The sequence below is a fragment of the Cherax quadricarinatus genome, chromosome 39, assembly GCF_038502225.1.
Source record: "Cherax quadricarinatus isolate ZL_2023a chromosome 39, ASM3850222v1, whole genome shotgun sequence".
NCBI classification, from domain to species: Eukaryota; Metazoa; Arthropoda; class Malacostraca; order Decapoda; family Parastacidae; genus Cherax; species Cherax quadricarinatus.
Genome location: NC_091330.1, coordinates 16,254,597 through 16,281,296, shown reverse-complemented (window position 1 = coordinate 16,281,296; position 26,700 = coordinate 16,254,597). Strand labels below are relative to the sequence as shown.

At 40.1% G+C, this 26,700-nt stretch overlaps 1 protein-coding gene across 3 annotated transcripts; it reads left to right on the top strand.

The window, feature by feature from the left end:
- Positions 1 to 1,362: 1,362 nt before the first annotated feature.
- Positions 1,363 to 21,252, top strand: LOC128696366 (lymphotoxin beta receptor inhibitor-like). 3 transcript variants are annotated; one of them, XM_070092448.1, is made up of 3 exons: positions 1,363 to 1,670; positions 8,797 to 8,976; positions 19,246 to 21,252. In XM_070092448.1, exons 1-3 carry the CDS (start codon positions 1,497 to 1,499, stop codon positions 19,666 to 19,668), a joined length of 777 nt encoding a protein of 258 aa, XP_069948549.1. In that variant the 5' UTR covers positions 1,363 to 1,496; the 3' UTR covers positions 19,669 to 21,252. The 3 variants fall into 3 exon arrangements, with proteins under 3 accessions (XP_069948549.1, XP_069948548.1, XP_069948547.1); XM_070092447.1 differs by having other exon boundaries at positions 1,365 to 1,667; positions 19,243 to 21,252; XM_070092446.1 differs by having other exon boundaries at positions 1,367 to 1,670; positions 19,243 to 21,252.
- Positions 21,253 to 26,700: the final 5,448 nt, after the last annotated feature.

Here is a 26,700-nt window from a genome sequence, read left to right as displayed (position 1 = left end):
TTCTTGACCTCAGTTTTAACTGCGGCTTCACATTCTATACCCCAAACCTCAGGCAGGCACTGTCAGAAGTGCGTGTCTAGGTGGTCTCCTGCTTGTGCTCATGCAGTATGTTTGAAATGCTCTTCGTGGGGCAGATATTGGTACAATAGGACTACAGAGCTCCTACTTGATTTTAAGTGGATGAGAGCAACCGCCCGCCATGTCATCCACGAAGCCAAACGCACTTGTTGGCAGGATTGTTTCTACTGTAACTTCGTGTCACTTGTGTTGCAGAGGTCTGAGCTTTGCTCAGATCTCTACAACACAATCGTCTATAAAGATTTGTTAAGTATACCATGAATTAAGGAAAGATCCTGTACTTCACTTTACAAAACAGACAAAACAAATGCGATAGTAATTATAGAGAAGGTAGATTATACATAGTGGAAAAATGAACATGTTATTAGAATGTTCAGGTGCTGTGTGAGCCCCTGTGGGTTTAGCACTTTGTGAATTTAAGTCATATTTTTTTTTTTTTTTTTTTTACTGGCAGGAAGATAAGCGATTTTAGATGAAACGTTTATGCATTGTGCCGAGCCCGGGTATCAAACCCAAGACACTTCTGGCGGGTGCCCAACGCTCTGACCAGTGAAGCTGTATAGTCCTTGTGGCTTAGCGCTTCTTTTTGATTATAATAATAATAATCTGACCAGTGACCCCTCAAGGGAGGTTCCTTGATGCTGGTGAGGGGCTCTTGATCTAGGGAATTGGATCTGTGCTGCTCCAGTTCCCTGAATTGAGCGAGAATGCCTCCCATCCCCCCCCCCATGCGCTGTATAATCCTACGGGTTTAGCGCTCCCCCATGATTATAATCTGACCAGTGAGCTGTGGCACCCCCGGGGTGCCAGGTAGGTTACCTGGAGGGAGGAGGCACCATTATTGTAATTTAAGGGAAGCGCTAAACCCTTAGGGTTAATACAGCTCCGTGGGGATGTAGGGTAATCCTGTTTAATCCGAGGAAGGGGAGTATAGCTTTAATTCATTGTATCGAAATCCCGTCATCAAGGTACCCTTGAATTATTCTCATTATTCTTATGGGGAAGCGTTAAAGTAATAAGAGCGGTGTGATCCTTGGATCAAGGTGATGGAAGACAAATAATTGTGATCCTTGGATCAAGAGTCCTGCCATAGGGCATCAAGGCTCTTTCAAAGACAATGGGAAACTAAAGAGAAAGCATCAAGTGACATTTAGTGTATTTTACAAGAATAAAATAATACCCAGAGGCTAAGCAAATTATTATTTGAGTTTCTTGATAAACGAGTAATGAAAAGCAGAGTAGATGTAAAATAGATATAATGTAGAGTAGATAATGAGGTGAGTTAGGTACACGTCAGACTGAGGCAGCAGCAGCGGCAGCGGCAGCAGTGGTAGTAGTGTCAGCAGGGTAGCAGGGTGTTACTGCACTCCCTCCTCACTACACCTCACTCGCTACACCTTTGTGTCATCACTACACTGATGTACACCATGTTAGGGTGGTGTGTGGCACTGTGCCTGGCAGTGATGACTGTGGCACAGCAGAGAGTAGCACCCGGGGTACCACAGGGACAGTACCAGCAGGCAGGTACTCAGCAGCAGCAGCAGCAGCCACGACCTCCAGCACCACAGCAGCAGCAGCAGCAGCAGCAGCAGGTCAGCAAGCAGGTCTAAACTTACTGATCCAAGGAACAGGAGCTACCCTCCTGTTCCTCGGATCAAGCTTAACTTTCCATTCCCCTGGTGATATATACTCCCCCTCCATACGGACACAGCCAGGTGCCGTTATGAATGTGAAAGGCTCTTGATCTGAGGAATTGGACTTATCACTCCTCTTCCTCGGATCAAGATTACGTTCCTTCCATGCCCCAGGTACCGTATGACCCCTGTGGGTCTAGTGCCTTCCCATACATGTGTTTAAAACACCTGTTGCTCCCTTAATTACTGCTGAGGTGTGTAGGTTATGGTTATTAAGTTTATTTAGGTACACTTGTACAAATTTAGGTGATCACAATTATCCTGTACAGTAACATAGGCATAAATTACCCAGCGTAACCCCAAAAAAGTGAAAGTTCAGTACTTGTATGTACCACAGCATGTACCACAGCATGTACCACAGCATGTACCACAGCATGTACCACTGCATGTACCACTGCATGTACCACAGCATGTACCACAGCATGTACCACAGCATGCACCACTGCATGTACCACAGCATGTATCACAGCATGTACCACAGCATGTACCACTGCATGTACCACTGCATGTACCACAGCATGTACCACTGCATGTACCACTGCATGTACCACTGCATGTACCACAGCATGTACCACAGCATGTACCACAGCATGTACCACTGCATGTACCACAGCATGTACCACTGCATGTACCACTGCATGTACCACAGCATGTACCACTGCATGTACCACAGCATGTACCACTGCATGTACCACAGCATGTATCACAGCATGTACCACAGCATGTACCACAGCATGTACCACTGCATGTACCACAGCATGTACCACTGCATGTACCACAGCATGTACCACAGCATGTACCACAGCATGTACCACAGCATGTACCACAGCATGTACCACAGCATGTACCACAGCATGTACCACTGTATGTACCACATATATCACTGCATGTACCACAGCATATATCACTGCATGTACCACAGCATGTACCACAGCATGTACCACTGCATGTACCACTGCATGTACCACTGCATGTACCACAGCATGTACCACTGCATGTACCACTGCATGTACCACTGCATGTACCACAGCATGTACCACTGCATGTACCACTGCATGTACCACAGCATGTACCACAGCATGTACCACTGCATGTACCACAGCATGTATCACAGCATGTACCACAGCATGTACCACTGCATGTACCACTGCATGTACCACAGCATGTACCACAGCATGTACCACAGCATGTACCACTGCATGTACCACAGCATGTACCACAGCATGTACCACAGCATGTACCACTGCATGTACCACAGCATGTACCACTGCATGTACCACTGCATGTACCACAGCATGTACCACTGCATGTACCACTGCATGTACCACAGCATGTACCACTGCATGTACCACTGCATGTACCACAGCATGTACCACTGCATGTACCACTGCATGTACCACTGCATGTACCACTGCATGTGCATGTACCACAGCATGTACCACAGCATGCAACCACAGCATGTACACACATGTACCACTGCATGTACCACTGCATGTACCACTGCATGTACCACTGCATGTACCACTGCATGTACCACAGCATGTACCACAGCATGTACCACTGCATGTACCACTGCATGTACCACTGCATGTACCACAGCATGTACCACAGCATGTACCACAGCATGTACCACAGCATGTACCACTGCATGTACCACTGCATGCACCACTGCATGCACCACTGCATGTACCACTGCATGCACCACTGCATGTACCACAGCATGTACCACTGCATGTACCACTGCATGCACCACAGCATGTACCACAGCATGTACCACTGCATGTACCACAGCATGTACCACTGCATGCACCACAGCATGTACCACAGCATGCACCACAGCATGTACCACTGCATGTACCACAGCATGTACCACAGCATGTACCACTGCATGTACCACAGCATGTACCACTGCATGTACCACAGCATGTACCACAGCATGTACCACTGCATGCACCACTGCATGTACCACAGCATGTACCACTGCATGTACCACAGCATGTACCACAGCATGTACCACTGCATGCACCACAGCATGTACCACTGCATGTACCACTGCATGTACCACAGCATGTACCACAGCATGTACCACAGCATGTACCACTGCAAGCACCACAGCATGTACCACAGCATGTACCACAGCATGTACCACAGCATGTACCACAGCATGTACCACAGCATGTACCACAGCATGTACCACTGCATGCACCACTGCATGCACCACTGCATGCACCACAGCATGGACCACTGCATGTACCACAGCATGTACCACTGCATGGACCACAGCATGTACCACTGCATGTACCACAGCATGTACCACAGCATGTACCACAGCATGTACCACTGCATGCACCACTGCATGCACCACTGCATGCACCACTGCATGCACCACTGCATGCACCACTGCATGCACCACAGCATGGACCACTGCATGTACCACAGCATGTACCACTGCATGGACCACAGCATGTACCACTCATTGCCTCTTATGTATGAAATTTAATATTTAGATATTGATTTATAAAATATAATTTACAGGTGGCAATTTTCATGGAATGCAGATGATTATATTGCAGTTATTAATTCAGAGGTCTCGTAACCCAGGATAACCCACTAATTAGGATGTCATCATGGACTGTCTCCCTCGTTTCCATTGGGGTTCCTTAACCCTCTCCACCAGGATGAGAACTATATCAGTCAGCTAATACCCAGGCACCTGCTTACTGCTAGGTACTTTAGCTGTCACCATATTGTAGCAGGGAGTCACTCATAAGTCAGGAAATATGGCATATCCCCGGGTCAGTGCCAGGACCACAACATTTCTGCAAATGATGTAAAGGACAAATGATTTAATTAGGTTCTTTGTCTCGGTTAACCCATCAAAGTTAGTGTATAAGGCATCCCATAGCTCGATTGCTAGCACACTTAGCTCGCACGTTAAGGTCCGGAGTTTTAATCTCCAGTATGATGTCTTTCCATAAGACACCTGCTGTCCGTGTTCACCCATCAGTATAAAATGGGTACCTGGGTGTTAGTCAACTGGTGTGGGTCGCATCCTGGGACAAAACTGACCTAATTTACCCGAAATGCTCTGCATAAAAAGCGGCTTTCTATATAGTAGTGTGTCATTGTTTTTAGCTAGGCCTGTATACCATGTACATGTACTTGTAGAAATAAAGATATTAATAACTTCACAACAGCAATGACAAACATCGACTGGCATACTGAGCTAGAAATCTATACAGATATTGATGAACGTACAGTATTAATAATTTTTTAAAAAAGGCCCAATACCTCTATAACAAGCACTGCCCTAAAAAGCTAAACAGATCACAGCTAAGAGACTGAACAGTCCCTTGCTAACACCCAGCATCCTGAAATTCATAAATACAAAGCACTTATATGAAAAACAGTACAGAATGGGTCACGTAACCAGAAACCAAACAAAACGTTACTCGTCAGTCCTAACCAGCCTGATAAGAAGGGCTAAAAAATTGTATTATGAGAACAGATTATCCAAATTAAAAGGAGATATAAAAAAGACCTGGAAAACCCTATCAGAAATTCTAGGAACATAAAAGATATCAGAAAATAGCACATTTGAACTAACAAAACCAGATGAACCCCAACTCCCACCAACTGAAACAGCAAACAGACTCAATGTTTTCTTTTCCACCATAGGAAAAAACCTTGCCGATAAAATCCCAAGCTCAAATACCCCACCCAATGACAACCTCACTGGCAACACCCGAACATACTGTTCCTAGCTCCAACTAACCCAACAGAAGTCTCCCTTATTATCAACACACTAAAAAACAAGACAGGAGATTTAAATACCTTATCATCCTTTATATACAAAAAAGCTTCGCAAGTGCTGTCACCAATCTTCATCAGAGTACAAAACAAATTCTGGCCACAAAATAGAGCGAAACACCAACGTCAAAGACCTGGGAGTGATCATGTCGGAGGATCTCACCTTCAAGGACCATAACATTGTATCAATCGCATCTGCTAGAAAATTGACAGGATGGATAATGAGAACCTTCAAAACTAGGGAGGCCAAGCCCATGATGACACTCTTCAGGTCACTTGTTCTATCTAGGCTGGAATATTGCTGCACACTAACAGCACCTTTCAAGGCAGGTGAAATTGCTGACCTAGAAAATGTACAGAGAACCTTCACGGCGCGCATAACGGAGATAAAACACCTCAATTACTGGGAGCGCTTGAGGTTCCTGAACCTGTATTCCTTGGAACGCAGGCGGGAGAGATACATGATTATATACACCTGGAAAATCCTAGAGGGACTAGTACCGAACTTGCACATGAAAATCACTCACTACGAAAGCAAAAGACTTGGCAGACGATGCAACATCCCCCCAATGAAAAGCAGGGGTGTCACTAGCACGTTAAGAGACCATACAATAAGTGTCAGGGGCCCGAGACTGTTCAACTGCCTCCCAGCATACATAAGGGGGATTACCAACAGACCCCTGGCAGTCTTCAAGCTGGCACTGGACAAGCACTTAAAGTCAGTTCCTGATCAACCGGGCTGTGGCACGTACGTTGGTTTGCGTGCAGCCAGCAGCAACAGCCTGGTTGATCAGGCTCTGATCCACCAAGAGGCCTGGTCAAAGACCGGGCCGCGGGGGCGTTGACCCCCGGAACTCTCTCCAGGTAAACTCCAGGTAATCATTGCAACACTCTTTAACAAGTCCATCAAATCCTCTACCTTCCCTACAATTCTCAAAATAGCGAGGGGTCACCCTGATACATAAAGGAGGAGACCAAACAGACTTGAATAACTATAGACCAATATCCAACTTACACCCTGTCTCTAAAATCTTTAAAAAATTAATTCATAAGCGAATCTATTCCTACCTCATCTCCCACAACATACTCAACCCCTGTCAGTTTGGGTTCAGGCCTAATAAAAATACGAATGATGCTATTATACACATGCTTACACAAATATACACTGCACTTGAGAAAAAAGAAGTCCCACTGGGGATCTTCATTGATTTACGTAAAGCTTTTGATACAGTTGACCACGATTTGCTCCACATAAAATTGTCACACTGTTATAAGAGGGCACTTCCTCAACTACCTAAAGTCATACCTCGGCAACAGAAGCCAATATGTGTACACAAATGGAGCAAACTCTTCCACACAGCCAATTACAGTTGGTGTCCCATAGGGAAATGTTCTTGACCCTCTTCTCTCTCATTTACATAAATGACCTACCAAATGCATTGCAACTATTCAAACCCACACTGTTTATAGATGATACTACATACATCTTCTCACCCATGCCCAGTCATGCTAGCTAATACTGTAAATACCGAATTACAGAAAATATCTTCCTGGATGATGACTAACAAACTTGCTCTCAACATTGACAAAACCTACTTCATTCAGTTTGGAAACAGAGCTACAGATGTCCCTCTTAACATAATGATAAACGGATCACCTATCACAAAGCTCACAGAGGGAAAATTCTTAGGAATCCACCTTGATAATAGGCTCAAATTTCAAACACATGTACAACAAATTTCCAAGAAAATTTCCAAGACTGTAGGCATACTATCGAAGATACGGTACTATGTTCCACAGTCAGCCCTCCTGACCCTATATCACTCAATCATTTACCCCTATCTCACCTATGGAATTTGTGCATGGGGCTCAACAACAATAAACCATCTCAGACCATTAATTACCCAACAAAAGGTTGCAGTCAGAATGATAAATTCCCACTACAGGCAGCACACTCCACCAATATTCGAAACTCTAAACCTACTCACCGTACAAAACATCCATACTTATTATTGTACCTACTACATACATAGAACACTTAACTCGGATATAAACCCTCCCCTCAAACGTCTCCTTATCAACCTCAACAGAACACATGACCATAACACAAGGCACAGATCACTCTTTGATGTTCCTCGTGTCCATCTCACACTATGCAAAAACTCAATGCACATAAAAGGCCCAAAAATCTGGAATTCGTTACCTGTGAACATAAAAGAAACGCTGTCTGTTTATAAATTAAAGTCTCTTCTTAAAAACCACTTGCTCACCCACAACTAAATAAATACTGCATAACTGTATCTTATAAATTACATGTATAACCTGTGACCCTATCAAACTTTGTTTTTTTAATTACATTACCTAACAGAATACTCCATTCTCTTGAATACACAGTAACTCATCAAATGACCATATGACCTGCCTTTGAAATACTCATTTGTGCTTAATTGTTATTTGCTTATTGTAATTTTTACCACTGAATATATCATTGCTTAATTAATCTTAAGTTAATTTTAAGCCTGCCCATAATGCTCTGCATACAAGGGGCTTTTGGCATGTACACTTAACCACTGTATTTCTTTGTACATCTATGTATCATGTCCAAATTAATAATAAATAAATAATTGATTTTCAGTGGAATTATTTCCTAGGATGCCTCCCCATAACTGGCTAAAACCTAGTACATAATCCAGTTTATAGATAGTTGAACATAGGCAGCAGGAGAGATGTCCATACATCTTGCTCCACCTGGGAAGCAAACATAGATATTTCTGGTTGAGTTGAACATACTACCATTGAAGTAAAGGGCACTATCCTGCCAAAGTTGACTATTACCCCTGATATCATTGGCTGAAAACTATGGGAGATTGATGATATGAGCACTATTATGTGATTCGCATACTAATTTGATTAAGGTGTAGACACTGTGACCTTGTGGAACAGCTGCAACCCCCATACATAACAAGGGTGGTGTCAAGTCTGGGGAAAGTGTCCAAGCGAAGTTACCTTATTAGACTGAATTTACAGTTCTCCCATACAGTACTAACTTCTGAATTCTATTTACTTCATAGTTTAACATTGTTAACCGCTCTCGATACTGTTTACTTTATAATTTTGCAACATTACGATGTTAATAAAAGGTTACCTTCTAATGACTGCTCGAGTTTTATTAGTCTGTTTTTTGAATGTTGGCTGTTAGTATCTATATTTTTAGGGTGTACCTCAACAGCAATATCGGCAAGCTCCAGGCGTTCCTCCACCGCAACAGCAGCAGCAACATTATCAACAACCACAGTATCAACAGCCACCACAGCAGCAGCAATTTCAACAACCAGTTCAACAACAGCAGTATCAACCTCCTCCACAGCAGCCACCACAGCAGCAGCAGTACCAGGTAGTACTCTGCTTAAATTAGTTTTGCTCATTTTGTAATCATTTTGCTGTAAGTATCTTGGGTAAAGGTACCAGTCATTTCATTTTCAGTAATGAAATATTTTAATTGTCAAATTGTTCTTTGAGATGTTGTTATTTCAGTTCAGTTATTTAAGGAAGATAAGTTTCCAGAAGGAATAAAGGCTCAAGGGATGTCTAAGATTTTTTAATACATATGCCATCTCCCATAGAGGTAAGCAAGTTTATTTAGGCACAGGTGCACATAAGATCAATTGTGATAGTGTAAAATACCTAGGATAACCTAAAAAAGTCAACGTGATTTATATTCATTGGGGTCCTTGAAATGTATAGCCCCCGGAAAAAGGAAACAGATTCACCATGACTTGGTCACTGTCTTGCCAAAAGTGTGCTGAGCTGCAACATTCCTGCTCCTCTTTCAGAATGCAAGTGCTGTACTTCCCACCTCCAGGATCTGTGCTTCCTGGTTTATCTGATTTTCTTCATAAATGTTAACATGCTCGCCCTCCAATAGCACGTTAAGCAGTAAAAAACACTCTTTTCTACTCTGATGTAATGCACTTGCAGAAGCCTGTTGATTGTTCAAGCCCCTAGCACTTGAAAACCCCTCCCCCTCCCTCCAACAGTTTTTTTCCTTCACCCCCAGATTTACATTTGCTTTTGGCATCCTATTCTGCTAAATCCTTTCAAAATGCCAAAAATAGCTATACAACCACTCCTTGGCTCTGTGAATTGTACTTTTGATAATCCCATGCCATCTAATCTTCACACTCTGACATATCTGCGTAACATTCACACCGTATATTGCTCTCGAACATTACATCTCCACTGCCTCCAGCCCCCTTGCTTCAATATTGAGAGCCCATGCCTCACACCCATACAAGTGTTGGTATCACTGTACTCTGATGTGTTCTTCTTTGTCTGCATAAATTAACTTCTTTCCACAGATGCCTCAACACACTACCTACCTTTATTTTACACTTGTCTATTCTATGGCTCACCTTGTCTTTCATAGACCCATCTGCTGATATGTCTGCTCCCAAATATCTGAATACATTCACTTCATATTTCCTCACCCAGTCTGATATCCAGCTTTTTTTTCTTTTTCCTAAACTTTCTTTTAGTTACCTTTCTCTTTTCTATGTTCATTCTTAATTTCCATCTTTCACATATCCTCCCAAATTCCTCCTCCAACCTTTGCAACATCTTTTCGGACTTGAAAAAATAATGTCACTGGCAAAGAACAACTGTGACAATTTCCACTTTGTATCAGATTCATTGCCTTTCAGTATCACACCTCTTTCTAACACCTTAGTATTCACTTTTTTACAATCCCATCTATAAATATGTTAAACTACCATGTGGCATCATGCATCCCTGTCCAAAGTCTACTTTTTACTAGGAGATCTTAACCTGAGCCTCACTATTCACATGTAAACATTACTTTTCTAAATTCATAAATGTGACAGATCTGTACTTATCCCATACCTTTCCTAAATCTTCCTTGTTCCTCTGCACTCCTACTTTTTTTTTCTTTTTTTACTCTAAACTCTTTTTAAAGATATTCCTTACATTACCCAATACATGTATACCTAAACTTATTCTCCCTATAATTCTTTAACTCTCATTTCCCCTTTTTCACCTTGTATAATCATAATAATATCTTATTTCTACAAGTACATGTACAAGGTATACAGGTCTAGCTGACATCAATGACATACTACAATATAGAAAGCCACTTGTTATGCTGAGCATTTCAGGCAAATTAGGTCAGTTTTGGACCAGGATACTACCCACACCAGTCAACTAACACCCAGGTACCCATTTTATACTGATGGGTGAACAGGGACAGCAGGTGTCTTATGGAAACACATCCCTAATGTTTTCCAGCCATACCAGAGATTCTATCTCCAGATCTCAGTGTGTGAGCCAAGTGCGCTAGCAATCGAGCTACGGGACACTGTAAAAGAGCTATGCTCTCTGCCAATCTTTAGGCTCCATCCTTTGTCTCATGCATATACATGTATATTGAACATATTCTCTAGCAACTCCAAAAGTCTATCCTCACCTGGTTTTAACATGTCTTAACTCCATCTGTCCTAGCTGCTTTACCCTCATTCTACCCACTCATCTGACTCTGCCTTACTCCTACAAGTTATTCTTCCCTTTCCACTGCTTGAAATTACTGCCTCCTTTTTTTTTTTTTTCACAAGCATTTAACAGCTGAAAAAATTTATTCTGTTTTCCCAACACCACCTTCTCATTTGACATCTCTGTTTCTTTAACTTCTAAATTCATTCCCTTCCCAGGCTTTCTCAGCCTATTAGTCTCCCTCCAAAACTGTTTCTTATTCTCATCAAAGTTAATTAAGACCTCGCCTATTCACACCCATAAACTTTTGCTGCATACTCTAGCAATCCATTTTTAAATGTACCCAATACCTCTTCATCCTTTCCCTCATTACCTGTACTTTAACATACCTTTCTTCCAATAATAATTTGCTCATATCTTCCCATATCTCATTTAGTTCATTCACTTTTACTTTTACCCACTGATGACAATCACTTTGTGCTCCATTTTCCTCTTACTTTCACTTATCTACTACTTAATAATGATCTGACATATGTTACCCTTTTAAAAACATAAACATGCAGAAATCTACACTTTTTCTACTATTACATAGTCTAGCAAACTGCTGTCATTATCCACTATATCATAGCTTGTATACTTATTTTTCCTAGACATGAATACGTATTTACCAAACTTCTTTCTATACATAATACAGTTAAAGATCCCTATTATTATTAACCCCTGGCACTCCAAATTTACCTGCTATGTCATCTACAACAGTCTCTCCCATTTCAGCATTTATGTTCCCTACAATAAGAAGAATATAGTATTTATTTATATGCAGTAATTTTAATCTCCATTTTTTATTTCCATCTGCATCATTAGGAAGCTATTGCAAATCTCTGAATTCTGGTTGCCAGTTTGCACATTTTTCACCAACTGTTTTATTTTCTAGCAGTCATTGCCTATTTGGGTCTTTGAAAAGCTTTGAATACAGAAGTTCCATTCTTATGTATAGAGCTCTTTCTCCTTTGCATCCTTGTTGCAAAGTATTGCAGTATGTCTTCACGCTTACAGCCACTGTAGTGGCTGTAAGCGTGAAGACATATTGTAATAAATTCCCTTGGTATTTTGTATACTAGAAGAGAGTGTTGGAAAGCCTTGGTCTTTATATGCATTTAATCCTGTAGCATTCTATAATGGAAATTGTGGAGGATATTTAAATCTTTTTCTTAATGTACAGTACAGTAAGGCCCCGCTTTACGGCGTTTCGCTTTATGGCGTTCCACTAATACGGTGATGTCAAATTATGACCAAAATTTGCTATACGGCAAGTGGTCTTTTAAATACGGCACCCCTCACCCGGTTTGTTTACATTTTCCATGACCACATCTATTATGTCAGGAAACTTTCCAAAATTTCAAGTGTTTTAAAGTTTCTGCATATTTTATATGTACTCTGATAATTATACTTGTGTACCTGTACCTAAATATACTTACACACTGTGCTGGTGTGCAGGTACACATTAAAATCGCTAAGTCTCTCTCTACTCATGACGCCAATACTACGTAATAATAATCACTCTTGGGCACACTAAATGTCTTATTTTACATCAATATAGGCATTTTCATTAATCCATCTATGATATTTTCCTCAAAATTATATATGAAACCCATTACATATCATATAAACATGATATATACACTCAGAATAAAAATTGACGTAAATATGAGATTTGTTTACAAAGCAGCTGTGTAGGTGGTGTCGGAAGAATTACGTTTTCTCTAGTCAAACACTGGGGGTAACTGTAGAAAAATATTCTTTTCGTATGCCTTTACTCTATGTATAGCAATTCATGACCCTTGTGGGTTTAGTGTTTTTTATAATAATAATTTTATTATTATTAATAATATTATTATTATTAATAATATTATTAATAATAATAATAATAATTTTATTATTATTATTATTATTATTATTATTATTATTATTATTATCTTCATTCAGTCTAAAAATGGTGTGTTGCTGTTTGTTTATTCTGAACTAACTTGTACAACTTGTACACAATGTAAGAGTATTTGTATTGTGAGGTAATTATTATTAAAATAAAAAAATATTGAGGTAAATGTTTTACAAACTCTTACAAATGGACGTGAATGAACTAAAAGTAGACACATATTAATACTCATTTATTTCGCCTGACCAAGTGATCGTCCACTACCTGTTCAGTTTGTGTTCTTACATTGTCTCAACTCTGTATCTCGTTCTCTCTCTCGTTTACTCTTTCGTTAACTAGTTGGCTCTCATTGACGATAGCGTCTAAGGTTAGCTGTAATAAAAAAAGAAGTCGTAAGCCTCTTGTTTTAAGTGCCAAGTTAGAGGCTGATGGTGTGCCATTCTGATTTTATTCAATAAACACCCTGCCACTCACCTCTCACACATTAGTATTAATATTTTAAGGTAAGTAATAAGTGTACTCTGTGTGTGTATTACCTTTTATTGTGTTTTTAATGCCTACTTCTATTGCTAACTTAACCCCTTCAGGGTCCAAGGCCAAAATCTGAAGTGGTGCTCCAGTGTCCAAGAAATTTTGAAAAAAAAAAAATTATTTTTTCTTACAGAATTAAAGAGCATATTTTTGTGAAGGTAATAAGACAAAAAAAAAAATTCTGATCAGTACTTACCAAGATACAGTGCCAAGAAGTTTGTCAAAAATGATGTGGTGGCGGCAACATCGACGAATTCCACATACGCGCATTACATTATTTTGCGGTTTTTGTTGTTTTTCCTTTTCTTTTCCAATTTTTTTCTATTCCTACTAACATTTGGGGCCTGAGAGACCAATACTGTATATAATGTATATATATAAACTCACTGTATTGAACACAATGACCGCACTAAAGTTATTATCATATTATTGTTTACCACTGTTGTTTATTACAATAAACATGCACAAATCTTGTATAATACTAATGTTCTATCATATATTTACATATTTACAATCACTGGACATGGTTTTAGAACTGCTGGAGCTTGTGGAACTCCTTGAAACAAGGCACCATGCACAGAGGCACCTTACATTCCTCACACACAAACCGAGTGTCTTTGCGTCTTTGTTGCCGTCGTTTTGTTTGTGCACAGACGATGCATCTCTTCTGAGTTGAAGGAAGTTGTATTATGAAATGATCACCTTCCCTCCTCAAACGCTTGGGTATATCCTGAGGAATTCGAGGACCATGTTGTATAGCAGGTGTTCTTACCTGGTACTTCATTATGAGTTGTCTGACAACAGACAAACAAAATTCACCATACGGTGGTCTGTTGCCAGTCTTTATTTGGTACATATTATATGCATTGAGCATTGAAATGTCCATGAGATGGAAGAAAAGTTTCATGTACCACTTGTAACTCTTACGAACACAGTCAACAAAACCAATCTGCATGTCACATTTGTCAACCAAGCGCATGTTTTGTGTATAATCAATCACTGTCACTGGTTTTCGAATACGTTCATTAGTCACTCGATCAACTTTGCCACTGTCTTGCATTTCATTACGGTGAATGGTTGTCAACAATGTGACATCTCGTTTGTCATGCCACCGTAATGCCATGATGTCATTGGCAGTAAACACCTGCACGTCATCACCACGAGCACCTGCGTTGAGCCTGGGCATATGTTTACGATTAGAACGCACTGTGCCCCACACATCTGTCTTGTTCACTCGCATGAAATCGCTGAGTAATGGGCTTGTGTACCAGTTATCGGTATATAATGTATGCCCCTTACCAAGATAAGGTGCCATCATGTTTCTCACTACGTCACCTGAGATACCCAATAACATCTTGGTATCTTTCAATGTTTTACTACCCGTGTATACAACAATATCCAACACCAGGCCACTGTCACAATCACAGAGTACAAACAGTTTTATACCAAAGCGTTTCCTCTTGCTCGGTATATATTGCTTGAATGACAGTCTACCTTTGAACAAAATCAAAGACTCGTCAATTACAAGATTCTTGAATGGATAAAAGTATATGCTGAACTTTTGTTTGAGATACATGAAAACACTGCTAATCTTGTATAACCTGTCACTTCTGTCAGGCCTGGTTTTGTCAGAGAAATGCAACATACGTAAGAGTAAGATAAACCTGTTCACTGGTATGATTTCACTGAAGACCGGGGTAGAAATTAGCTGATCTGTGGACCAGTATGCTTTTATATTATGCTTATAGACGTGAGGCATAAGCATTATTGTTGCAAAAAGCAAATACATTTCTGCAACAGTCGTCTATTTCCACCTGTGTAGTCTTGACTGTGGTGATAAGATCGTATTTGCCATGGTGTACTCAATACTTATTACTTTCCCTGACAATAATTTCCATCAATGGCTGGTCAAAGAATAATTCAAAGAATTCCAGTTCATTGGCCGTGGTTCCAAGGGGACAAGTAGGTAGAATTCCACTTTGAGAGTCATCAAAGTGGTGAGGCTTGGGAACAAAATTGGGATTTTGCTGCCAATCCCACATACGGTTTGCTGGTAGATACTGGACATCATAGGCTGGTTGTGGTGGGCTGGTGGCTGGCGCTCCGCTTTGTCCTTGAACTGACGAGTCAGCAGCGTGGGTCCCAGCGTGGCCTGGTGAGTCACGCATGGCGGTGCCACTACCATCACCACTAACACCATCTACTGATGCCTGTGGTCTATCCATGCCAAGTGTAGCCACATCATCCTCACTATCACTACCTAAAACTGGTGTTGGGCCACGGGATGTACTCCGGGATGTACTCCGTCCCCTGGGCACAGCATAGGGTACACTACCCGAGCGCATGCGGCGGCGAACATACCGATGCTTCACTGGTGAATATGATTCCTCACTATCACTACTCGAATGATCGTCGAGCGCAACAAAATCACAGTCCACGTCACTATCATCATCATTACCGAAGTCAGAGGCCTGGCCACGCGAAAATATTAGTTTTCTCTTACGATGAGGAACAACCGACCGTGAGTCACGAGTGCCCACACCAGAGGTAGAAGGTTGAGGATCGTCAGGGTTTTCTGCACTATTATCGATATCCTGGTCATTCTTTTCGGTCACTAACTGATCAAAGCCGTAGAATTCGTCTTCATTTCCACTTCCATCAGTGTCAGAACTATCAGATAGGAAGAGGAGAGTCCCAATTTTCCGGGGAGTGAGAGCTGACTTGCGACGAGGCATGGTGAACAAGGGTAACTGAGCCGGCGTTCCCACAATGCTATGCGGGCGCCTAGATTTTTTGTTTATGGCGCACACCCACCACGCAGACCCGTTCTCTCACATGTAGGCCTATGAGCGTTTTCGCGCTAAATTTGACGGCGCTAGAATTTTGGCGTAGATCTACGGTTTGGACACTCAACGTGAAGCCGTAGATCTACGGGACGGACCCTGAAAGGGTTAATATAAGTTAGTGTAAACTTGTTGTCTGGCATTTATTGCATATTTTATATGCTCTGATGATAATACTTGTGGAGCCGGGTGGAGGGACAACATTACGTTTTCTCTGTTCAGCCATCAGAGAAAACGTGTATGAATCTGCGTTTGGCCCAGCCACTCCCCCACTCCGCTTTTGTTTACAATTTTTGGCATGAATTATTCATTGCTTCTACCTTCGTTTATGATGGCATCTAAAGGTAGTTGTTAGAAATGATTAAATTCAGTGAACAAGGCATGTCGATGTTAATAATATGGCTCTGGGCCACAGTGTAGGTAGCCGGTAGGTGTAGCCCAGGCTACACCTACCGGCTACCTACACTGACTTTATACAAATAAATACTACTCGCCTCTCTTCCTATATTAATACTACACATATTTTAAGGTAAATAATGAGTGTACTGTATGTGCATTTTACCTCTCTGGGATATTTTAAATATCATATATTAAGTGTGAGACGGGGAGCCAGTGCTACCTACACCTGGGCTACCTGCACCTGACTTCCTACAAATAAGTACTACTCACCTCTCTCCCTATATTAAGATTACAAATACTTAAAGATAAGTAATGAATTTACTGTGACTGTATTTTACTTTGTGTGTTTTTAATGCCTAGTTCTATTACTAACTTAATATAATTTAGTGTAAACTTGTTGTCTGGCATTTATATGCATTTATAAATGGAAAAAAATGGAGTTCTGCCTTCCGGCGATGTCTGCTTTCCGGCGACAGCCTGGAACCTAACCCGCCGTATAAGTGGGGCCCTACTGTACTTATTTAGCCCTTTCTAAGATTTTTGCTCCTGAATATTTTTAAAATTTTGAGATGACTTGTCTCGACAAACTATGCACATCATGCTTCGACAAACCATGCACATCCTAAACCAGTTTCATGGCCCATTGGAGAAATGTTTTTAATTTTTTATAATTAATAATATATATATGGTAACGGTGGTTATAAATGACCATAATTTTTAAAGCGGTGGACCGGTAAGCCAGCGGAAGGCCTCGGTCAGATGACCAAAAGCTCCAAAGGCGGGTCATCATCTGACTAAGACCCGCGTCAGGAAACATTTGTCCTGTTTCCTGACGAACCTTACCTAACCTAACCTAAATAAATAATACATTGATGATAAATGTAGGGTAGTAGAAGTATTAAGTGTACAAGGTATTTATTTTATTAAAAAATACATGGTTTTAAAATTACAAAATACACTTAAATGCGAATTACAATAATTTTCACTTCTAAGTAAATTGATTAACCCTTTGACTGTTGCAAGCCCCTTTCTGAAACTCATTCTATGTCGCAAAATTTTTGAGAAAAAAAAAATTTTTCTTATGAAATGATTAGAGAATCTTTTCCCGATGGTAATGACACCAAAAGTACGAAATTTGGTCAAAAACTCATGGAATTACGCTCGCGTGAAGTTTAGCGGTCTCTGTGACATACACGCATCGGCGATTTCGCCGACTTTGAGCCCTGTTTTTGGTCAATTCTGTTGTTCCAGTTGACCAAACTCATAGCTATTTCTTTAGAACTCCATTTTGTCTATCAGTTGAGTACAAGAAACCACCCATTTACCGATTTGAAGTACCCAATAACGTGGTCAGAAATTGGCAATTTGGCCAATTTCACACAAATTAAAAAAAATGCCAATTTCAAAATAAGGTCCAGAATAAACAACGTAGACATTCTTGGCACTAAAATAACATATCCTCTGTTCATTAGTCACGTCTCTAGGCCCCTCTTATATTACTATTGCTTTCTATTTTGATTTTTTATTCATACAAAAAATACAAAATTTACTGTTATGCAGACTACTGCATTATTGTAAAAATGGTATAAATGTCAGCATAGTTGCTGATCCCCTTATGTGTTGTATAGCATATCATAGTACCATCCATGTGCTTTATATAGAAGATCCCTAGGCCGAGTAACTGTATGACGTCACGGGATACAGCATGAGTTAGTGAGACAAGCTGCCTCCCTCTCAGCCGACGCATAGGCATAGAAGAAGGCAGAACACGGCAGGCTGGGCTCCCTCCATCTCCCATTACCACAGTCTGACAATATAGCGTTACCATCCAACAAGTGAGTTTACCTTATCCATCCATCTCCTTCCGAACCCCACACAACATAAATAATATCAGTGCACTAGTGAAAGAATATTAGACTCCCCAGTTGACGTGTATTGGACGTGTGGTGTGATTTGCTTACTCCTGAACATTATTAAAAATCGAACATTTCCGCTACTTTGAGCTCAATTTCCAGGTCGTTTTTGCCGTGAAACTAATCAAAATCATCTCTATTTCTGTAATATGTTTTCCATTTTATCACGTGAGACCATGAAATGAGAATACAACAATAAATACTATATGAAAATACACCTCAAAGTCGGCGTTTTAATCCAAACGAACGGTCATTTTTTTTTTTCTCTTAAAATGCTATAGGGTTAGTGTACTTTTATTTATTGCTCCCTTGTTTTTCTTCAGGGGTATTTCACACCATCTGCAGTACCTTCTGCTGTCATAAGTAATTTGAAAGCCCAGTTAGAAAACCTTTGTTTTCCAGGGAATAGAGATTTAAGAACTTCGGCATACCCGGTAATTTAGTTATTTAAACTGATACTTGCCATTTAAGCTTGTCCCTACTTCAGATTTGCAATTTGTTGCACAACCCCTTTTCAAAAAATGCTTCATTTGCAGCAGCCACAGCAGGTTGGCGGAGGTCATCAGCATCACAACCAGAGAGTCCTGCACAACCCCAATTTAAGCAAGGAGCGTGACCATCTCAAAGATCATCTCGAGGTTCCAATTGATACATCAGGAATGTCTGAACAGGAATTGCAGTTTCATTACTTCAAAATGCATGATGCAGATAACAACAATAAGCTTGATGGGCAGGAACTTATCAAATCTCTCTTTCATTGGCATGATGCAGCCAACCATGATGCTGGAAAGACTGGCCATCCTCCACCTGAACCAAAGCTCTTTACTGATGACGAGCTGGTAAATATGATAGATCCAATTTTACTTCAGGATGATAAGAATAAAGATGGATTTATTGATTATCCAGAATTTGTTCAGGCTCAGCGTAATGCTGCAGCAGCAGCAAGTGCTAATGCTGTTTAGAGATTCTCATTAACTTATAATTTATAAGTGATAAGTCATTTTCTTCAGTGAAAGATTGCTACCATAGAATTATAGAAAAAGTATAACTCCCTAAATGCTTGTGAAAATATCTTAGTCAAAGGCTGTGATTTCACATTAGTTGTGACATGGGATAAGGTAGTTTTCCTAAAAGGATACAGAGTTTTAGTATTAAATAATTGTATAGCAAGTACAACCTATCCTCACTTAAGAGTTCCATTCCTGAGACCACGTCATTAAATGAATTTGTCACTAAGTGAGGAGCCTACTATAATGGTAGAGTTTGTGTTAGCCATCTTTGATATTGTTTTAATGTCACCTTTGCACCGTTTATAACATTTCTGGTATATTTTTAAATGTTTGTACAGTACTGTACTGTATATTGAAATAAACAGAATAGAGGAAATCAGCTGTAATATACATTATTTAGGTATGAATACTGGTCAAAGAGCCCATCATAAGTCCGAGGCGTCGGTAAACAAGTACGTCTAAGTGAGGAGAGGCTGTATTAGGGTTATATTTGCCATAGTTTTTTAATTCTTATTGTATTTGCTGTATTGTTTTATAGTTGGTGTTAAATTATTGGCATATTTTTTGAGGGGGGAGGGGAAGTTTGCTAAATTTCACCCTTTTATAAATTGATTATGTTCTTGTAAAAGTCAATTCTCTGAATTATGAACTTTACATTAGTGAAAAAATACTAATCAGTTTAAAGATAGTGGCTGTAGAACTGATTCATATAAAAAAAATTTAATTTTCAGGGTTAATTGTTTCATTGATTTTCTATTGTTCTCATCCTTTGATTCATTAGATCCCCACATAGTTTCACACGTGATCTTTAACAAGTCTGATTATATATCAAAACCAAGTGCTAAACCCACAAGTCATAGAGCACTGCTGATATTTTTAATTATTATTACAGCCGATCTAACAAAAGTTTGTATGTACCAGTGGTGAAAAATCAGTATAAAAGAAATTGCATAGGGAATGTCAGTTGGCCCAAGAGATTTTTTTTTTTTAACTAAGTGTGATAATTTATAATCATTTACTAGTGTGGCAAGGTGGTTCTTGCATTTTGATTTTTTTTTTCCCTGTCATTGAACATCTGCATTTATTTATTACTGGTACATAAGTAATTTTTGTCATTTTTGAAAGTCTGTCATGTGTATTGTAAAAAGTGCTAAACCTACAAGGGTCATACAGCACAGGTCCCATGTAAATTAAATTCTAATGTTATGCAAGACATTTAAGGCCACAAACCATTTTACCTTTTAACATGACAGGTAGGGCCATATTTATATTTTGTGATTGTAATCTGTTGAACAAATTAGTTTAGTTTTAAATCTTTCCATTGATAAATGTCACAATATTAATGTACACAAATCATAATATTTATTTTATGTTTGACTAATAGTAACTGATCTGTCATATTTTTACACTTAGACATGCTAGCCAACTGTGGTATATTAATTTATTACCATGGTGTACTGAGTGATAATACTAAGGTCCCATTGTTTACAAACTGGTTATGGATATATTTTGTTAAATAAAAATTTTTATTTATAATTAGTTTTATTACTTCATAAGCTCCATTCTCCACTGATTTGTTTTAATTTGTGATGCATGTAAAGAATGTATGTTGAAAAATTACATTAAAATCAAGGGCCACACAGTGCTGCAGGGCAGGGTGTTTGCTTGATTAGACTTGAGGGTGGAGAGGATAAGGTATTATAATCAAAACGAAGCGCTAAACAGCGCTGCAGGGCAGGAAGGAAGCGAGGGCATCAGGTGGCAAAAGGGAGATGGACAAGTAGTAGGTTATGGAGAACAGCAGGGCAGTGGATAGTGAAAGGGTAGAGGGCAGGAAGAGATTGAGGTAGAAAGGGCTGAGGGGAGTGCAAAAGTTATCAGAGTTTGTGGAGTAAATCAGTCGTCAAGAAGTCAATGAGAGAGTCAGGATTAAAGGAGGGTCCATCAGCAAGAAGGGAAGGTAAAGAGAGCAGTAGAGTGGAGATGACGACGGAGGTAAACTCTGTGTGCTCGTTGATAGAGGGGGCAGTAACAATGTGGCTAATCGATACTGGAACTTGACACTTCTCACAGAGGAACAGAGTGCCTCTCCACGAGATACCCATGAGTAAGACGAGTGTGGCCAATGCGAAGGCGGGAGAGAGTAGTCTCCCAACCTCGGCACTGATGACAAGAAGACGGCCAGTAACTTATGCTCGGTTTAATAGAATGAAGTTTTTTATCGAGTAGAGTTGACCAACGTTGTTGCCAACGGGTGTGAAGGGGGGGTAGCTACTACAGCAAAATAGTCTGGAAATGAAACACCCCTACATGAAATTGGTAGGTCATGTACTGCTGACCGCGCAGGTGTGTCTGTTCATTGCCCTGTACGTCAACATGACCAGGGACCCAACAAAAAAGCTATCTTTATGCTTGGTAGAGATACGGCATAACCAAAGTTGGATACGGAGAACTAGGGGGTGAGGTGTATCAAATTTCCGTATAGCCTGTAGAGCACTAAGGGAGTCTGAGACAACCACAAGTGATAACACAGGCATAGATGCGATACGAATAAGTGCTGCAAGAATGGCATACAATTCAGCAGTAAAAATGCTAGCCGAAGAGAGTAAATGCCCTTGCACGACGCTGTCCGGAAACTGCTGCGAATCCGACGCCGTCAGAAGACTTAGAGCCATCTGTGTACACTGCGATGGCATGAGAATGAGAGTGGAAGTGGTCAAGAAAGAGAGAGCGGGAAGCCACCGTAGGCAGTTGGGCTTTCAAGCAAGGGAGTGAGAAAGAACAGATCCGAACAGCTGGAACTTCCCAGGGGTGTAGGGAAAAGCGAGATGCTACATGAACATATAAAGATGGTAACTGAAGGGAAGACGAACGAATGTAGGCGAAGAGAGAAGGGACGGAGCAAATGGGCGGCGAACAAATGAAGAATGTCTAATATCGGCGACCATTCTATAAATGGAAGGATTGCGGAGATCGTGAGAGCGCACATAATAGCGAAAACAATGGGCATCATAGCAGCGCTGTATAGCCCTTGTGGCTTAGCGCTTCTTTTTTATTATAATAATAATAATGGGCATCACAGCGATCAGACAAGGATGGAACATTTGCTTCTGCACAGAGGCTCTCAACAGGGAAAGAGCGAAAAGCACCAAGGTGTAAATGTAATCCTTGGTGATGGATGGGAGAGGCCGCTGAATAGATCTGGTCACCATAATCGAGTTTCGATAAAATAAGGGCTGAATGTAGGCGAAGGAGAGTTTGACTATCAGCTCCCCATGAAAGATGAGCAAGGGTTTTAAGAAGGTTCAGCCGGCTGTGACAAGTTGCCTTCAGAGAGGTAATGTGAGGTTTCCAGGATAACCTATGGTCAAAGAGAAGTCCTAGAAACCTGACTATCATGTTCAGGGATACGGGAGCCATAGAGGTACAAAGGATGATCGGAGACAGAGCGTCTAGTGAAAGTAATTTGGCGAGTTTTATTTATTTTATTATTATCACACTGGCCGATTCCCACCAAGGCAGGGTGGCCCGAAAAAGAAAAACTTTCACCATCATTCACTCCATGATAGCGAGTTTTAGTACTGGAAAATTTAAACCCATGCGTTGTGGCCCAATTGGAAACAAGGTCGACCTCATGCTGGAGAGAAACTGTAATGAGGTGACAGTCAGCGCCTGCACAAGCAATAGCGAAGTCATCAACATAGAGTGATGACCAAATATTGGATGGAAGAACAGAGGCCAAATCATTTATAGCAAGGAGAAAAAGTGTTGTGCTCAGAACACATCCCTGAAGGACACCTTCAGCTTGGACAAAGTCCGGAGAGAGCACATTATTAACTCAGACATTTCCGTGTTTGTCAGTTAAAGAGTTCTTAAGAAAGGATGATAGATTGCCTCGGAGGCCTAAGGAGTGGGCTTGGGCCAAAATATTGTACCTCCAAGTTGTCATATGCCTTCTTAAGGTAAAAAAAATATGGCAATAATTGAGTGGTTATTCACAAAGGCATTACGAACATACATATCCAAGCGTAATAAGGGATCTATGGTAGATTGTCTATTACGAAAGCCATATTGACTAATGGAGAGACTGTTGGGTGTCTCTAAATACAACATTAAACGTCGATTTACCAGACGTTCCTTCACTTTGCAAACTGCACTAGTAAGAGCAATGGGACGATAGTGGGAGGCATCATGTCCCGTAGTACCCGGCTTGCAGAAAGGGAGAACAATGGCAGATTTCCACAGCTGGGGAAGAACTCCTTGTGACCAAATAAGATTGAAGAGGTGTAAGAGGACTGCAAGGGCTGACTGATGTAAATGTTGTAGCATATGAATATGAATGTCGTCAGGCCCAGCTGCCGATGATTGGCAAACTGAGAGCTTTGCCTCCAGTTCCCGAAGTGTAAAAGGCACATTATACTGTTCTTCTCTAAGAAGAAAAGTCCAGGGGTACTAACTCTCTGGCAGACTTTGAGGAAAGAAACGAGGGGCATAGATGGAGCTCCTGAGAAATACGGACCAGATGATTGCCAATTTCAATGGCAACATCAAGAGGGTTTGCTACAGTCACCCAAGAGACCTGCATGGAGACCACCCTACAGCTTATCAAAGACCACCTTCGCCTTAACATACGTAGTGACGACCTAAAGGATTGCAAACTGATGGGCTACCAAGCAGGTAAAAAAAACAGTGCTGTTAAAATTCCAAACTAGCCTACAAAGAAACAACCTACTAAAAACATCTATTTCTATGAAAACTGATGTTTACGTCAACGAGTGCCTTACCAAAACAAGACAAAACCTTCTTTATCGGCTAAGAAAATTACGCTATGCCCAAAAAATCCACCAGTGCTTTGTGAGGGATGGAAAAATCGCAGTTAGGAAACAGCCCACTGGGAAGAGATACTTCATCTCTACAGAACATGACCTTAAAACATTCCTAAGTGAGGCTGGACTAACAGAATCAGAGTAAAGTGCAGATAATACCCATAGTCCACCGTTAGTGTTATATTGTCATAAATTTGTGCCCCCCTAAAATTCTAATACCCCAACTACTTTTGATTGTCATTGTTGTATTCAACGACCATTCTACCTCATAGTCTTAATTGTGTTTAATATCTACAGAATCTGTCTCCTTTTTTACAACTTACCACATTACTGTTCTATCTTATTTTATTATAAACTAACCATAACTTGTCTTCAATAATTCTACCTCACTTTAAAAAATACTCAATTGCCCAATTTTATTCTAAATCCCTATTATTGCCCAATTTTACTTTAAACTATATTGATCAAACTTATTGTAAACTTCTTTTATTGACCATTTTTATTCCATACTTTTTTAAACTAGTATTTTCAACTACAACTTTTATATTATCCTGTCTACCATCTTACTAGCATATTATAACCAAGTCATTGCCATTTTTATTTTTATCATTTTTTTTTATTATTCTTTTGCTACCTTAATTTGTGTATTTTATCCTGTCAATTTATTTATTTATTTATTTATTTATTTAAAAATTTGAGCACACATACAGAGGTACAAAAAATACAGATAAGAGCAGCATGCCAAAGCCACTTATACTATGCATAGCATTACGGGCTGGCTTAAAATTAACTTAAGATGAACTAAGCAATGATGACATCAGTGATAAAACTTTAATGTATACAGATTACTATAAAGCACAAGTGAGTATTACAAAGACAGGTCATATGGTTGTATGCATTGTTGTACATTCAGTAGAATGGAGTATTCTGTTAGGTAGTGTATTTAAAAAATAATAAAGTTAGATTGGGTTTTAGGTTTAACATTTATGTGATATAATTGTGAGAAACATTTAAGATATACAATTTATAAGGTTCAGTTATTCAGTATTTATTTGGTTTTGGGTGAGTAAGTGATCTTTGAGAAGAGACTTGAATTTATAAACAGGTAGTGTTTCTTTTATATTTACAGGTAATGAGTTCCAGATTTTAGGGCCTTTTATGTGCATTGAGTTTTTGCATAGTGTGAGATGGACACGAGGAACATCAAAGAGTGATCTGTGCCTTGTGTTATGGTCATGTGTTCTGTTGAGGTTGGCAAGGAGATGTTTGAGGGGAGGGTTAATATCAGAGTTAAGTGTTCTATGTATGTAATAGGTGCAGTAATAAGTATGAATGTTTTGTATGGTGAATAGGTTTAGTGTATTGAATATTGGTGGAGTGTGCTGCCTATAGTGAGAATTTGTTATCATTCTAACTGCAGCCTTTTGTTGGGTAATTAGTGGTCTGAGATGGTTACTTGTTGTTGAGCCCCATGCACAAATTCCATAGGTGAGATAGGGGTAAATAAGAGAGTGATATAGGGCCAGGAGGGCTGACTGTGGAGCATAGTACCGTATCTTCGATAGTATGCCTACAGTCTTGGAAATTTTCTTAGAAATTTGTTGTATATGTGTATGAAATTTGAGTCTATTATCAAGGTGGATTCCTAAGAATTTTCCCTCTGTTAGCTTTGTGATAGGTGATCCGTTTATCATTATGTTAAGAGGGACATCTGTATCTCTGTTACCAAACTGAATGAAGTAGGTTTTGTCAATGTTTAGTGTAAGTTTGTTAGTCCTCATCCAGGTAGATATTTTCTGTAATTCGGTATTTACAGTATTGGCTAGCGTGACTGGGCTCGGGTAGGAGAAGACGTATGTAGTGTCATCTGCAAATAGTGTGGGTTTGAGTAATTGCGAAGCATTTGGTAGGTCATTTATGTATAGGAGAAAGAGAAGAGGGCCAAGGACACTTCCCTGTGGGACACCAACTGTAATTGGTTGTGCAGAAGAGTTTGCCCCATTTGCATACACATATTGGCTTCTGTTGCTGAGGTATGACTTGAGGTAGTTGAGGGAGTGCCCTCTTATACCATAGTGTGACAATTTTACGTGGAGCAAGTCATGGTTAACTGTATCAAAAGCTTTACGTAAGTCAATGAAGATCCCCAGTGGGACTT

Bases quoted from the DNA above. Each gene is read 5' to 3' on its own strand.
- LOC128696366 (XM_070092446.1), top strand. From the start codon at position 1,497: ATGTACACCATGTTAGGGTGGTGTGTGGCACTGTGCCTGGCAGTGATG. The intron at 1,671-8,796 runs GTCAGCAAGCAG...CTATATTTTTAG, and splicing joins AGCAGCAGCAGCAGCAGCAG to GGTGTACCTCAACAGCAATA. The intron at 8,977-19,242 runs GTAGTACTCTGC...CTTCATTTGCAG, and splicing joins CACAGCAGCAGCAGTACCAG to CAGCCACAGCAGGTTGGCGG.